Source organism: Achroia grisella, unplaced genomic scaffold, assembly GCF_030625045.1.
Source record: "Achroia grisella isolate CSIRO2021 unplaced genomic scaffold, CSIRO_AGI_Agris_v1 utg777, whole genome shotgun sequence".
NCBI lineage: Eukaryota > Metazoa > Arthropoda > Insecta > Lepidoptera > Pyralidae > Achroia > Achroia grisella.
In genome coordinates, this window is record NW_026713017.1 from 388,133 (window position 1) to 405,757 (window position 17,625).

General features: G+C 30.3%; 1 protein-coding gene across 1 annotated transcript in view; it reads right to left on the bottom strand.

Moving 5' to 3' along the window:
- The window catches only part of LOC131850598 (head-specific guanylate cyclase), an 84,678-nt gene that overhangs the window by 43,314 nt on the left and 23,739 nt on the right, over positions 1 to 17,625 (bottom strand). Inside the window, exons 2-6 of the mRNA XM_059200893.1 lie at positions 14,697 to 14,770; positions 13,487 to 13,569; positions 9,185 to 9,345; positions 6,912 to 7,123; positions 1,111 to 1,292 (exon numbers count right to left, since the gene is read on the bottom strand). Coding sequence (XP_059056876.1) covers positions 1,111 to 1,292; positions 6,912 to 7,123; positions 9,185 to 9,345; positions 13,487 to 13,569; positions 14,697 to 14,770 — 712 coding nt within the window. The remainder of the gene's footprint in view (positions 1 to 1,110; positions 1,293 to 6,911; positions 7,124 to 9,184; positions 9,346 to 13,486; positions 13,570 to 14,696; positions 14,771 to 17,625) is intronic.

A 17,625-nucleotide genomic window follows, 5' to 3' on the forward strand; every position in this document is an offset into this window, starting at 1 on the left:
TTCTTAAACATTTAGGCAATTGAAGTATTGATATAATTTAAATAAAAGACAGAGCTTAACAACACGAAAACTCGAATTACAGCTCATTAGAAATATTATATGAACTTAAGTTACCAAGTACAAAATAAATTCTACACAATAAAACTTAATGATCTAACCAATTAATAAAAACGTTGAAAGAACAATTAATTATATAGGAATTGTAGTGTTGTAATTATTAGGAATTATGTTCAAATGCTCCAAATTTTTTAAATTCCTTTGTTCCATTCGATACTTATTCAATTAATTTTCCCTATTTCATTACTGCTATCTTAACCAATATGTTTCATTATCTAAATGTTTTTATCGGTTTAGGCATGTTCATTATTTTAATACCTTGAAAGTAGCTGAGTTATTATGCTATTTTTACTGTAAGCCGTTTCCATATTAATTTATGTTCCACAAACTAATAGTTTACTTGTTTGATAGGCTTCAGATACCTATAATCCATCGGTCACCTATTGGTTAAATTCCAGTCGAGATACACACTGGAGTTCTTAAATATATAATTAGCCACTAATAAGGAGACGATAGAGGACTACTCGCCGAAGAGGGTGGTATATCGGCCCTACCGCGGTAGATTCCTATTGTTAGTGCCGTGCCCACACAGACAATTCATATTTGTATTTTATTATTATTTCATTTGTATGTTACTCAAAAAGGTATTTTAATATGGGCCATGTAGTCTAAATTAAATAAATAAATAATAAAGTGAACATTCTTTTAATTAAATAGGAGAACGAACGTCCGTTGTCTTTTGTTTTATGTTAATAAATGTCATGCAAATTATACATTGCTCAGTTTTTTTTCTACATTAAATAATTATTTATATTTGTACGCGTTATAAAACAGTTCTGGATTGGATTGAAAGTCAGTAGCTACCGTTGTTTTATCGGTATTTGTTGCCATCCATATATATATATAACTATAAGTCTGTAGAAAGACACCCTGTAAGTATAGTTAAGTTCCCGCGAGTAATGGTTATTTACTACAATAAATGCTTATGTAGTTTGCAACTATACCTGATAGACAAGTTTACTAGAATTGTCACATAAATATTTAGAAACTTACCCAACTGCACCAACTCGAGTCGTTTATCCGTAACAAAGTGCCATGGGAATGCTTTACAGAAGCCAGCCACACCGATTTTCAAGTCAGCCACGTTGCTAGAGGATGCTATAGAGACAGATTCATTCTGTTCACAGTTGTCATCTCTTGACTTCTGGCGGAGTGGATTTGCATTGATTTCGTATCTGTAATACAAAATATCATTGTATTGACTTATATTATTTATTTGTGTAATATGTTTTGAGCTATTCAAATTTTATCTTTATTGCTTAAGCTATAAAATTGGATTTGCTTTATATTAGATATATTCTTTGAGTATTACTAAGTAAAGATTGTTGAGTAATATAAAATGTGAACACAGTTTAATATCTGATTCATATATATTTTATTTTCGATTATCTCGGGTTATTTTCCTCGCATAATGAAAACTTTTGTATGATTTTTGTATTAGGCTGGATGTTTTCTATATACATTATGTAAGTATTTACAAAAAAATATATTTAAGTTTTTCTATCACATATCTGTTTATATTAGGACTCGGTGACCCTGTATTAATTATCCCGGAGTTATTATTATTATTAATTACCCAACCCCTGTCGTAAAACAGTTTTTATGAAAGAATATAATACAAAGTAATATTTCTACAATTCATATTTTCAATTAGTGTCAATTAGCTCGCCATCCTCTACAAATCAAATTTTCAAGTTCTACAGACTCTGTCTATATGAAACTAACTGAGAATTATTTTGTGCAATTCATGGACCTGGGGATAATCTAGACAATAAAATTACTGTTAATTTTATTGGAACTTTGGTTATTAAATTTATATTTGGCCATATAGAAGATATTGCAACTAGAATTTTATATTCAGAAAGGTAGTGTATTCGGTGTCTTGTATTGTGAATGAATTTTATATTCTGAGCCTTTTACTTTTAAAAGTATATAAATATTTTACTTTATTTATTAACACTGCGTATTAAACCCCTACAGATGTTAATCTAAGTAAATATATAAAAATACTGCATAAGATTTCAACAAAACATGTTCAAATCTCTAATAGGTAATAGGATATTAATAACTACAGTTATGAATACAAATACTACTATAATTAGTATTATTATTTAGTATGCAATTATCGAATCAATATCGTTTGTATTTGAATTGTAAATATTCATATAGTATTAAAATCTAGGTAAAACAAGATGTGTGCTGATTTGTCACTATTGTAGAGTAAAAATATTTTTTATACTACAATAATCAATTCAAATTCAAAATGTATATATAGGTAACACAATTTTTACTAAATTGTATACAGTTATTGAAGCCTCCGTTTTTTATAATCTCAGGACAATTCACACAGCGACGTGAAGACCCAAGTTAAGCTAGCTAAAGCTTGGGTTATGGGTACTGAATAACTGTGGCAAATATGTGGATTTTTTGTTAAATATATACATATAAAGTACCTAGAGCGATACAAGCAATCATACTCATTAATACAAATATTTGTACCATGCGAGGAATCGAACCCAGGACCATTGGAAGTAAGGCGGTGTGCTAAACTACTAGACCACTGAGGCCGTCTGAAAGTCTCCTCTTAAGCATAAACGTCAATCAATATTAATATAAAGTATATTAATAAACATACAATAAACTCAGAATTAATAACTAACTCACTTACTAATTAACAACAGTAGATAATTATACATTCCTTGAAGAGATGTACAAAGTGCTATGTCCTGCAAAGGGGCTTTCAACCAATTTATGTCAATGTACTGAATTCTGACTGAAATAGGACTCGAGTCTCTGTAGTTCCAATAATATTGAAGCACACTTCAATTGAAACTACCGACATTTCAGTTCCATTACTTGACTGGCAATGAAACTGCATAGATCGCTTTTAATGAACAGAAACTCTACTCAAACTACCTAGTACAATATTATATGAATGTTATATACAGTATAATAGTGAAAGGTGGTACAGCGGCTGATTGCAGGTAATTAAATTACAACTATCACAACATAAGTATGTCTATGTTAAATATAAACTGACGACCTCGGTGGTCTAGCGGTCTAGCACACCGCTTTACGACTGATGGTCGCGAGTTCGGTTCCTCACACGACACAAACATTTTGTATTCGCGAGTATGATTGTTTGTATCGGTCTGGGTGTTTTCTATGTATAATATGTATGTATTTACAAAAAAAAAATATCTATGTATCAGTTGTCTAGTACCCATAACAAAAGCTTTAGCTAGCTTAACTTGGGTCTAGATGGCGCTGTGTGAATTGTCCTGAGATTATTATTATTATAAAAATATTGTCCTCAGTATATCTATATATGTACATACATACTTGCTCACCCGAGTAACTTTATCTGCATCACACTTACTTGACTCAATATATTTCGCTCAATTTACATAATATCTTTTAATTTTTAGCCTACGTGTTATTCTGATATTGCTGTAAAGTTTCATCAAAATCCGTTGAGTAGTTTTTGCGTGCAAGAGTAACAAACATCCATCCATCCATCTATACTCACAAACTTCGCATTTATAATATTAGTAAGATTCACAATAACAATGTCTTACAATATTTTCACATACCTACAATACATACAATACATTACTCCAACTATACAGAAACAAACTATGACCATAAATATGTACTATCACATTGTCTATGACATAACTTTTATTTGTCATTTTATGTACAATTTTCTGAAAAATTTCTACAAGAACTACGACAGTTTGTATATTAAATCTAGTTAAATATTTCATATTCATTATTTATAGTATGTTATATTTGTACATAACTATATATAACGTTGAATTAAATGTTGGATTGTGTAAAAGATGATATGTGTAAAACGAGAGTAAGCTCAGATATGACAACTAATAGAGATCAAACATAAAGTGGGAGAAGATAACATAAAGCGCTGACTTCAAATAATAGGATAAAGGCAAAGCAATGATGTTAATATAACGTAGTATAAATATAAATTTAGATACATAATCCAAAATTAGTTATACAGCTATTAGAGTAAAATAATTCTATGCGAACAGATATGAAATGTATTCAAAACCATAAATCACATATATAGTTCTGTAGTTGAGATAGAAAAACAGTTGATCTGTTTCAGTCGATCGGCTCAGTGGGTCGGAACACTGAGCAAATAATCACTGGTCGGAAAGGAAAGGCTGATGAAATGGATGTCAAAAATTGTTTACACGATTGGCAAAAACATGTTACGGATGTTTTGTTTCAGAAAGGTTTTGTGCGGAAAGGGGTTTTGTATCAATGTAATATCTTTTGTTATGATGTTATGTTTTTATGTAACTGTAATCTCAAACAAACTGACGACAAGTGGCGCCTAACACTTAATGACTTTAATTGCACCACAGATATATCTTTCTTTAGATAACGATGTGAGTACCTCGTACGTTACCATTCCTGAAGGTTCTGTCACGTCTTCTTGACATCATATTGTCACCTGACGACTGATACTCATTTGTCATTCATAAGTACTAAGGTATCATTTATACCTTCTAATTTCACTATCATAATACAAGTTTTAAATAACATAGCAGCTTACAAAGCAAGCTGCTTAGTGGAAGAAGTACATAGGAGAGATAGAGATAATCACACAAACGCTTTCATTCAAGATCAACCCAGGTTAGAATACTCAAGTTTTCATAATATGTAGAAAGATCTTAGCCTATCTAGTTCTATATTAGAACGTATATCTAGCGTTGCATTCGCTGGCTCCTACCAGATTTGGCTACGTAGAGAGAGAGAGAAACTCAAAAACTGTGTTGACGTATGTTGGCAAAGGGACCCCTTAAACCTACACCCGGGTCATAAGTCCCGGGAACTGCTCGGAGTTTCCTTCTTTGCCACACGATGGGCCTGGCACCCGTACCGTGACTCCATGGAGTGTTAAGAACTTCGTCTCAGTTACGAGGTAACTTCCTATCTAAGGGAATGAATTTGCTATTAAGCGTTTACAAAAATAGGTTTTCCTTCAACCATCTACAAGCATGAATGGTGTCAAGTCATGCGGGGTTGAAACCACGTAATATGTCTCTAGTAAACTAGAAATCTGACAGACATTAATTACTATTTTATTCCCAAACGAGACTGGAATAATTATACATGGCTTAAAACAAACTCAATTTAAAACTTGACTCTGTATATGTACAGATATATACGTAATTTATTCATGGAAAATATATAACTTTTGTATATGTTTAATATGTATTCTAGGTGTATAATTATAGAAATATACTGAAGCAACTTTCATAATATTTACTCTCTACAAATACAAATAAACAGAACAAACAATAAATAAATATAAATTTAGTACACTTTTGATTGGCTAATAACGACTTCAATTATTCTAGTATTACAGATTGTGGAATTTTATTATATTTTTTTAATATTCTCAACAGATCTCTTAAATTCTGTAATTTACTCTCTACATAATACGTAAATTATTATTCTCCATTTTAGTATAAATTAATAATTGTCTTTTGTATTTTTGTTTTTAATATGAGCAGCAAGCTTTATGTAAACTGGATATTTACTCTTAAATAATATTCATCATATTTTTCTTCTTTATCCATTTATTTGCGGTCGCCGTAATATGTTTGTCTCTTCCGTTCATCCCTGTTCGCAGTCATCTCTTTTTCAGCCTTACAGGGCGTTTATAACCATCCACTTTTATATGTAACACCTTTCTTAAAATTTATTATCTTCATATTACTTTTAAATTAATAATATTGTGGTCAATATGTATATCGTTTATGTAATGTGTACACCATAATGTTTATAACAATGTGTCGTGTACAGCAACAAAACGCAACTCTGAAGGAGAGTTCTGATTGCAACGTAGATACCTACAAAATTGAATACGATCGAAGCAACATACTTTTTTTGTACACTCATCAATGGAGAATAAATGGAATTCACCTAATAAATCCAAAAAAGTCAAGCGAAATCTATCATTTATATACTCTGTAATCTGCTGAAACCATCATCACGTACCATCTGGTCCTTCGAGCCGGATGGTACGTAGCGTGAATAAAATAATCACGAGTACTTATTATCAAAGTTTATCGACTCCGCGTATAAAAATATTAGATATTTTTATATGTTTTATTGTGCAGAGAACAGTAGACAATGTCGTGTTAATGTTAAAATATCGTGACAAAAACCATGACTGGAAAATTACTTTTATCTATTGTATGAGAAATAACTATTTTTCACACAATAGATATAGGGCTGTATAGTTTTAATATTTATAACAACATTTAACACAACAAGCCTATCTAATCTAATCTAAGTTACTAATTTACTTGTACATTACACAAACAAATGCAAACACCATTAATAGAATATGTATAGTAATTGTTTTAATACGTATTATTCTTTTACATTAAAAAAAAAGTTGCGTTATCGATATGTAAAACATTATGTATGGTATATATATTTGGTTGCAAGGTATTTCAAATATTTTTTCTAAAACTGTGAAATCGCAGCGTCTGTTTGCACTTTGTTAATAAGTTTATACTAATTTTTTTTTATATCATAATTTGAGCGCGTTTGACCGCTATTTAATCGTTTAATGCGAATTAAGTAAATTCTATTGAATTGAATAAATTGTACTATATTGGATACACCAAATTTAAAAAATTCCAAATTTAGACAATATCGATTGCGTGTGATATAAATATTATCTTTTATTCATTCCTAATTTTGAAACAAATTCTAAATACAAAAATTAATATCCTTCTAAAAAAACTTACCTAAATCTCCTAGGATCGTTAGTATAACTCGTCAGTCTTATATTTGTCTGTGTGTCGTACAATCTTCTGGCGATGGCCTTCAAGCTGCCCACTAGTAAATATGCCACTGGTTCGCTCTCTGTCGTCAGGTGTAACTCAATCTTGCCTTCTTGGGAGGTAGTACAAACAAAGGCAGCTTCGTACTCCGTCGCCTCGTCTTTTAGGGCGTCGTCCTGACAAGAATGATAATCGTTATCCTCAGTCGATTCGAATGTTCTAGATTGTTTTGAATTTGGAACATTTATTATATTTTCAATTTTGGAATTTGATTATATTTTCAAATTTAGAGTCATAGCCGTTGAATAATTATTAATTCTTCAACGGCTAACAACAGTGTTCACAATACCAGATCAAAATTGTACTGGAGATTGGTTCAGTAAAAGAAAGACAATAAGGAGCTCACCACGTGTAAGTCCAACATTGTGTTTCTTTATTAATTAAGATGCCGAATTCTTTACACAATAGAATAATACAAAAATGTTCCGTTTGACCGTATAAATTTACAAATAGCTTAAATTATTTACTGAGGCCGTCTAACGTCATAATTTCGAAACTATTAAATATGACGTTATCCTACACTTTTTCTTACAATTATATAATTGTTAACGTAAAAAATTCGATAGCTTTGTCTATGAATAATGTTATTTATATATAAAACTATCGAATTGTGATTCATTTCAATATTGTCTAACGCTCTTATTTCATTATTATTAAACCAAATATTACTTAATAATTTAATTTTAAATTAAAGGAACGAAAATTACAGTAACTTTCAAGGTTTGTACCAAATTTCAATATTAAATATTTAGTTAACTGTTTAATTTCAATCAGATAGTAAAATATTAACTTAAATCTAATTACTTTTTCTATTAAGAGTACATAGTAAATTGAAGCTTAAATTAATCGTAATACAAGCTTCTGTTTATAATACGAAATACTATATTTTAATTATATTTATCGGAAATCTGATTGAAATGTAATTACACTGAGTAATAATATAAAGGTGAATTTATTCATGAATTTACACTTTATTATTTACTATATCTTACACGCGACTTCGTTCGTGTGGAAAGTAACTTTATTTTTAATTAAAACAAATAAAAATTCTAAAATACTGCGGTTGAAAGTCCCATAAAAATCGGCGGTTGCAGAGATTAGCAAGATATACCTATACCTATACATACTTTCATATGCATTTAGTTAAAAGCTGTGATTTGAAATTACAAACAGACACTACAATTTTATTTATTTGTATAGATCCACAAATCTACGGTTGAGATGAAATTCTACAGATAGTTGTAATAAAAATTTTACTTGTTTCAATTGAAGATGTATAAGAAACCCTATCATTGGAGGACTTTAACAATATAACAAATCCCAAAATAATAGTTTTTAGAATTTTTGTCTGTTTGTCTATTTTGTGCGTTTGTGTGCTACATATCTATGTATAATAAGTACGCTTAACTTAATGTTAATAAAAAAGTTATGGTTCTTTTATGTTCCAATTTCTTGTTGTTTTACAAACAAAAAGTTATATATAGCCTATTCATTTTCCGACCGTACATACCATAGATACGAAGTCGCAGGTTCAGCTAGTAAATACTAAACTCTATGTAATTTCACTATTAAACTTACTCCTTACACCGGAACGGAGTATGCAAGGAAGCTGCCTGTTAGCATAATTAATATGTGACATAGAGGTACCAATTACTCATGCAGACGTTCTACAAAGGCTTCCTGCCGTTAATTTCTAACTACACAATCCATACTTACTTGATCATATAAAACGTCATTTACACTATCAAGTCAAAAATTAATTCCTAGATGGAACAATCCATACTTACTTGATCGCGTAACACGTCATGTACACTATCAAGTGTTGTCAAAAATTAATTCCTAGATGGAACAATCCATACTTACTTGATCGCGTAACACGTCATGTACACTATCAAGTGTTGTAAAATTTAATTTCTGTACGGAATAATCCATACTTACTTGATCTGGTCATGTAACACAGCATGTATACTAACAAGTGTTAGCTTATAATTAATTTCTAGACGGAACAATCAATACTTACTTGGTCATGTAACACGTCATGTACACTATCAACTGTTGTTAAATTTAATTTCTAGACTGAACAATCCATACTTACTTGATCTGGTCATGTAACACAACATGTATACTAACAAGTGTTGGCTTATAATTAATTTCTAGACGGCACAATCCATACTTACTTGGTCATGTAACACGTCATGTACACTATCAAGTGTTGTCAAAAATTCAGTCAAATTAGTGCCTAAACATTTAAACGCCCTCTCCAGTCGACAATTATGCGAGAATGCTGTTAATATTAAATATTCTCCTAATTTTGCCATAAAATCCTTTGTGTTTACACCTGAAACAAATATGGTGATATTAATAAGTGTATTAATAATTGTATTACAGACTAAGAATAACTTTTCACATAATTTCATTAGCAGACGCTTGTAATGTTTGTCTCTGGAGAAGATTGTTCAAAAACTCATTTTCATAATAAATTTATTTTGGACTTGGGAGTGTAGATGTAAGAGAACGTATAAAATATAATAATAGATATATAGATAGTAGTATAACAATAAATTAAACAACACATGAATAATTACAATAAGGCTACTTTATTGCTGGAAGCAATCTTTTCAAGGCGGTTGCCTAACGGTAGCGAAACGAATTTATATATTGAACAGGTAGTTAATATGCTAAATAGAAGTTATTCATAATAACTAAAACATAAACATACTATTTCAACTATGGACGTATTTTGCCACTTTCTTTCTCATGTGAATATATGTATATTTTACCAGAAATAGACTTGGTACGACATCCGAAATACTCATATTTCTACCGATAAGCAGCTAAATGAGCCTTCAACCGAAATACATTTGCCAGTGAAATTACAAGGTACCTTTAGACGTATAACTTTGTCTTCCAGAATGATAACGCGTAAGAGGTACTATGATAACGTGATGGCTGTGCCGCTGTTCATGTATATAAGCTATATTATATAAAAAAAACTTAAAAGAAAAGAACAAAATAGTTTAATATCTAAGATATATTGGTTATACGTTTTTTTATGATTATAATGAGTTAATTCTACTACCCTAATAAAATTATTAATACCAAGTCTATTAAAATGTTTATATTTGTGTCACTAACGTAGAAACGTTGTTACTCGGGAAACAACATTTATAAATGGCGAATAATTTTTAATAAAATTTAATACAGATAGACCATGTCTCAAGTCTCAGTGTCTCAGAAACTTAGCTTAGCTTCTAATGTATGTAAAAGACAACTTGATAGATATACTAAAAAACAAACATTTGTAAATACAAACATAAAATATTTAGACAAACATCTGTGCTAATTAAAACAAATATACCCATAAAAAGATGGTATTTTAGAGAATACAAGTTAATGCTACATGCAATACGTTGTGGAGATAAGCTGCTAGATACAGAGATGATCAAATTGAGTAAATAATGCTATAAATAATAATGGAGAAAATAATTATGCAAACTAATCTGTCCTAATATTATAAATGCGAAAGTGTTTGGTCATCACAAGGACGGTCATATAATAATCTTTTATTTAAAAAAAAGCAGGCAAAGTCGAAAACCTCAGCTAGTACCAATTATATAAATAAACTTATGATGTAATAGTGAACTCAGAAATTACAGTAGGAGTACTAGCATGGAAAAATAACTTTCCAATAAATTCAAGAGAGTTTACGATTTGTTTGTTATTGTGTTCGTAGATTATTTACGGTTCGAAAGATTCAATCATTATTGGTACATGAGAAGCATTTTACGCGAATGCGAAGTTGAATCGACCTATAAATTTATTATTATGTGTAGATATAATTTAAATATAGATATATGTATATAAAAGAAAGTCGGCGTAGTTACTGTAGTTAATAACGGCGCTGGACCGATTTTTATGGCGTTGGAATTATTAAATTTCTATGATGGTACTAAAAAAATGTGTGGATGCTCATTTAAAACGCATTAACACAATATTAATAAAGTAAATGTCCTAAATATAGGGTTGTTGTATAAAATACATTTCTTTTACAAAATTGCTATATGTACGGAAACCACAATAGTGTATGAGATTAAAAAACAGGCGTAAGTCAGTGTGCGTGTATCATTGAAAAATAAACCCTGTGTACTCATTGCAATTGGTGGAATTTCAACCACCGGCGAGTGTAAATAATTAAAAAAACTTTCTTTAATTATACTTGTGATCGTCTTATATTACGATCACAACAAAAAGATATGACTTCAAAGAAAACGACAAGTTGAAAACATTTTAGGGCCGTGCTAAAGTTGACGTTTTTTCTTATTCAAATTTAATATTTCTTTATTCAAAGTTTTAGCACTTGAAGAATATTCGTTGCGCAAAGCGGAGCCTACCTTTTTTTATATAAAAATAAACAATGACACTTAACACGAATAATGAGAAAGTTTCTTTCATGAAATTGGTTTTTATTGAAAACCTGTTTTTCATTGAAATATCTTATTTATATTAAACGCAAAAAAGTTATAGAAAAAAGACTATTCAAACGTAATTATAATAAGTTTAATTTCATCTACCCTTCAAATATTTGCTTTTGTAATTTTTTCGATAAATATTGTTAAAAATACAAACAAGATATATTCTATCGAATAATATTAGTAAACCATTAGAAAATGAAAGAAATGGTGAACTAAGTTTATTATAAGGACTGTAATGTAAGACACAAAATTTATCAGCACCGATATAAATAAATCAATCCATCATTTACAAAAAAAAAACATGGAATAATAAAGTTGTTTTAAGTTAATATTTCATTAAATTAAGTAAAATGTGAAAAACACGTTACAATTAGTTCAACAAAAAGTAAACAAACCGATAAGTTGTAATAACCCACATGGAAATATACTCTAGTATTTTTCATTACTTAAATGACAGACGTGCCTGGAATTAGTGGCATTTTAATTTAATGTTAGACATAGACAGCTGTATAAGTAAACAATATATACATATAACTGGCTTTTAAAAAAATAAATTCTGTTATTGTCAGTTCTTCACATAGTCTGTATACTAAACTGGACGGTAAGGAATAAAATATTACTTCAAAAAACTTGACATTCATATGTTAAAATATCCTACATGAATAAATTATTTTTGGTAGGACTTAAAAAGGTAAGAAATAAACAGATAGACTTACTTGAACATTTATTATAAAAGCATGAATTTAATGCAAAAATAAATAAGTATCAATAAAAAAACAATTAACTATCAATTTGCTAAAATTTTTATATTTTTACATAATATATATGATTTTAAGAATTGAGACCCATCTTTTGTTAGTAAGTGACAACAAGTAATATTAAGAAACAGAAATAGAAATTAATCTAAATCTATATGTTTCTGATTACCTGTTACGAGATCGGAGATAAATATCCGAGCTATCAATCACTCCGCTTAATAAGAGAACGATAAGAAATTTCCTCACCGGATTCAATTACGAAAAAAATCATTCGTCTTAGATTCCCTTCTCTTAGATTAAGTAAAAAACAAATGGATGGAGCGTGATTACAGTTTCTAAGACAATAAGATATATATCGCACATAAATGTATAATTACCATATTTACATGTATCTATAGAATATCTTCATGCAATTACAACCCAATGAACGAACAAACGAAGGAAAATACACAAAACTGAAGGTACTGAATAATTATGAACTCTAGTTTAATAATTTACAAAATATACACAAAAGTGTTGTGTTTGTAATAATAGTTGTTAAAAATCAACATACATAGTATTTCTTTAATTTAGAGAAGATATAACATAAATAATGAAATAGTCAAGTGGGGTAAAAAAATCAGAAACTATCCATGGTGTATCTGTTTGAATTATAGAAGTTTAATAACTTTAAAATTAATTCAACCCTACAAACTTTCACATTTACGTTATTTGTGCATAAGCTTTAATCTACGGTTTGGCCATTGTTGGCAACAAAATTAGAAGAAACAGCCGTTTTCCCAAAGGAGTTATATATTTTCCCGTAGTAAAAATAGCTAGTCAGTCTGACTCTGCTGCTATACGAACGCAAAAAATTACGTCGAACTGTTTTTGTTCGTTTGGTTCCTAAAAGGACGAGAAAGAATAAAGGCACATTTACACGATTTTTTTTAATGTGTATAAACATATATTTACTGTAGTCCTGAAACACATCTTTCAGAGCAAGCAGTTTAGTGGCTGAAATATATGTGAAGAGATAGAAATACCCAGAGGGACAACTTTGTACAAAATCTACTTAGGTATATCATATAATGTAGTTTACATAACATTTGGCAGCTTATTAGTTATTAGTTAGCTTATTAGTTCTATTAAAATAATATAGATTAACCTCTCACTTACAGTTATCGTATATAAAAGGCAATAAAATGTTATCGTGTAAATGTGCCCTAATTCGCTAAGTAGTTAGTACAGTTCAATGTTATATACTTACTATCAGTCGCTCTTACCGCGTCGTATATTTCTTGCAAGTACGCATAATTTCTACATTTCCTTACATCATCTGGTAGTCTTCGGCTGAAAATAGATAATGAAATTAACACATAAATGTTAAATACATATGGTCTATTTTTGAAAACTTAAGTTTATTATTACTGATTAATGTGATAAAGGGAATTTAAAGAACTTTCTCTGTAGATAATTGCAATGGCAAATAAACTAAGACCTATGTGATGGTAAGTGACAAATCTTTCTAATATTCATGAAACAGGACCAAGGATATCATATCGTTATCTGACGCCATCGGTAACTATACTATTTGTATTCCCAATTATAGGCTCTTGGAAGGGATTGTTAGTAATGTGGACTAATAACCCCATTGCTAGTAACATACTAAGTCAGGTTGACCTCTAAGCGGTTCCCCCTGGAAACTATCGTGATAAATTCGTGGTGAATTTGCCACAATGGACTAACTGACATGACCTTGTGCTGACCAAATCATCCTACACTGGTGCTCCGCCAGCGTAAACCGCTAACGCAGGCGGGTGCACCAATCAATTATCATCTATAAAAAATCGACTCTCCGACACATCACTGTTCTCATTCAACGGTTACAGCGTAATGGCCTTATGACGCCAGCAGTGTGCGCTAGAGACGACACAATGCTTTCTTCTCTTTTTCACATACATTGCATCAACCTTCATGCGTTGCCATCCCAGGAGACTTAAGTGTCATGCCTCCGTACCTTACAATTTCACTTGCAAAACCACAGACACAATATGACAAAATTAGGACTGTTCAATTGCTCATGTATATAGACGACGGTTGCAGCTTAACATTAGATAGGCCATCAGCATGTTTGCAATTTCATTTATATTTTTATCAGCAATTACAAAAAAGACATATAAGTTTCTCGTTTTTGTGACAAAGCGAAAGCAGTCATGTAAAACAAAGAATGAAGACCTACTGTGTGTTATACTTTTACGTAACATAAAATCACTATACTTAATACCTATTTATTTTATGACTACAAGAGTTGAACAAGAATCACTTCAGGCTTTTATTCTCCCATATAAAATGTGTTTAGTATTACACAGGCCAATTAAGAGGTCGCTCTAATTAAGTATAATCTGGCTGACGGTAAAAGTTGATTAGAGGTACATTTTACTGCGCAAAGGTATAAAACATTTTTTATTGGTACTCACAGACAATTGTATTTGTCGTAATGTTCTGCTTGGTTCTTCGTTAGTGACGTCACTGCTGAGTGTAGGCATTCATTCTGGAAAGAAAAAAATAATGTTCAAAATTAATTTTAAAATAAAGAGGGCTATTTTGGAATTACTTCGAAAATTTTAAATTTTTATCAATAATCATCTCATGATTATTGATAAAAATTTAGAAGTTTAGTAGAATTAGGCCTCGCCGAATTCTACAATTACATATGAACTTAATCACATTAGATTATGATATGTACATATAACAGTATAAATAAAAGCGTTTCTTGTAATGTTCAGTTGAAATGAGAAGATAGTGTATATATTTAATGTAAAGGGATAACATGTTCTTGAATATTACATTAAATAATTTGGTTTATGTACAGGGTTCATTAAAAATGTTAGATATAATAACGCAAACTAAACAATAATTTCTAAAACTAAAACACCAACAACAAAGTAAAAAAGTAAAAAAGAATCTGTTAGTTCATTAGCATAAGTTTACTATATGAATATAATAACAAATAAACATATATACATCATTATCTATTTATTTAGTAATTAACTACTTATTAAAATGGTGGTTAGCGTATAGAATTACAAAATAAACACACAAAATTAAATGTTTTATGTTTTTTGGGAACCTTTCCAATTTTTTATAGTCTAAAATATCCACAAATAAACACTTATTTGTTGATGTTTTGTATAATATCTTTATAATAAGGAATAGACTTTGATTAACCTTTTTGAAATCAAGTAGTTTCACTCTCATTTTAGTTCCATGTTCATTTTACACCGATTTCTTTCACTTCGCCATATTCGATAGGCATTTTTATTCAACAAAATATCTAACAACGTTCCTTTACTAGAGAATCAAATGTCATGATCTCTAACCGTGTAATTTCACAGCTATCTCACTCGAACTGTAACACAAACAATTACTAGAGCAGGATAAAGGCATACAACATAATTTTCCTTTCAAGACCGCAAAGTCTCTTGTTCTATGTCAAAGTTTTACGAAGTTAAAGCCAATAATTTAACGAATTCAATTGGGACGGCATTGAAATTTATCGCTTCAATTGTTAATAATGCCATTGTTGTGATCTTTTCCTCTGACATTTCATTGGTATTGATTCTTTGTTATGCTCGTTGGCTTTTCGATTGAATATATTTCAAGGGTCACTATTGTTGTTACTGGTTAATCAGAAACGTCTTTATTCTGAAGTTTGTACTTAAATTTATAGTTCTTTTTTGTATAATTTTGTTTATACTTCACTTCTTGATAATTCTTCAAATTAATTTCCGTTCTTCTAGTACTTTTCTTATATTGCTATTTACCTACATAAATATAAAAATGAAACTACTACAATTATTAAAGTAACTTCAAAATTGAATAATATAAGAGTTGTTGAATAGTGGATGGCCTCCGTAGTCTTGCTTTGCTGTTTAGAACACCGCCTTCCGATGTCCACGGGTTTAATGCCTCGCATGATATCAGTATAGGTCTGGGTGTTTTCTATTACTATTGAAAACTACCTATAATATATTTATTTAAATATTTTTCTGATATTTTTTATGTAAGTATTTTCCTAAAATAACGCATTAGTAACTAAGGAATTTCATTGTCGTGCGGTCTTTAAAACAAGTCACAATTTCTATAAATCATAGCATAAAGATTACGAACTAATTACACGAAATTACTGAAAATGGCTGCGTGGTTTCTTTATATGAGGTCGAAGTGGGAGCGAGAGGTATGCCAACAAAATTTCCCTACAATCTGCTACTTCTCTTGACCTTTCTAGAACTGCAATAAATTCTATTACTACTAGAACATGTATCTAAAGATACTACTAGCAGACTGCTACCATATTTGGTTGGACAATACGAGCGGTGATGGTGAGTGTTGCCATACGTCGACAAGGTGTCCCTTCAACCTACACCTGGTCACAAGTCCCGGAAACTGCTCGGAGTTTCCCATTCTGCTATAGGATGGACCCGGCTCTCGCATAGTGAATTCATGGAAAGCTAGGAAGTTCGTCTTTTTTAAACTAAGGAATTTTATTATCGTATGTTATTTCAAATTGATCGTAGTTTTTTAAAACCATAACATTTCTGTCAAAATAATAGAACAAATCATCAACTAACTGGATTTCGAACAAATGTAGAACGGATATAAATACCGCCTTTCTACGAAATCCATTCAATCAAGATTCCGTGATGTACTAACACGTAAACACAACAACATTTCTAATAGCATTATTTTCCATTGTGTTATGTGTATGTCAAACATTATGGGCCTAAAAATCTATACTAATATTATAAACGTCAAAATGTGTCTGTCTGTCTATTTGTTATTTTTGCACGAAACCGGCTAAATGTTTTTAAAAGTAATTTTATAATATATTATATATTATAATATAAGTAAAGATAAATTAGTCGTATCAGTCGCAGTCGCGGACAGTTAGTTATTAGATCAATTTTTGTCTACAATAATATTATTATATAAGGAGAAAAAAAACATTTGTATCTTTGTTTGTAACGGAAACACTCAATAAGTATCACATTTCAAAAATGCTGTCACCATTATCCCTCAGTAAAATAGGCTATATTTTTTACTAGAATAAATTATAGGTTTTACTATAACCTCAATATTTTAACGCCAGGTGTAAAAAAGTCTACCTACGCGAAGCCGGAATGGACTAGTGGATAAAAGACAAAGATGAGAGGAAACACAGACCACAGCTTAACTGAAAATAAGTAATGTAGTGTAATAATACATAATCTACTTAAATACTTAATACATAAACTACATAACCTACTTGAAACATTGAAACATGATAATAAAGCTACGCTAATAAAAATGCCAGCAACTGCCACCGTTTCTTTTTCCTCGTTAGCGACCGATGTCGTGCAAAGTGTA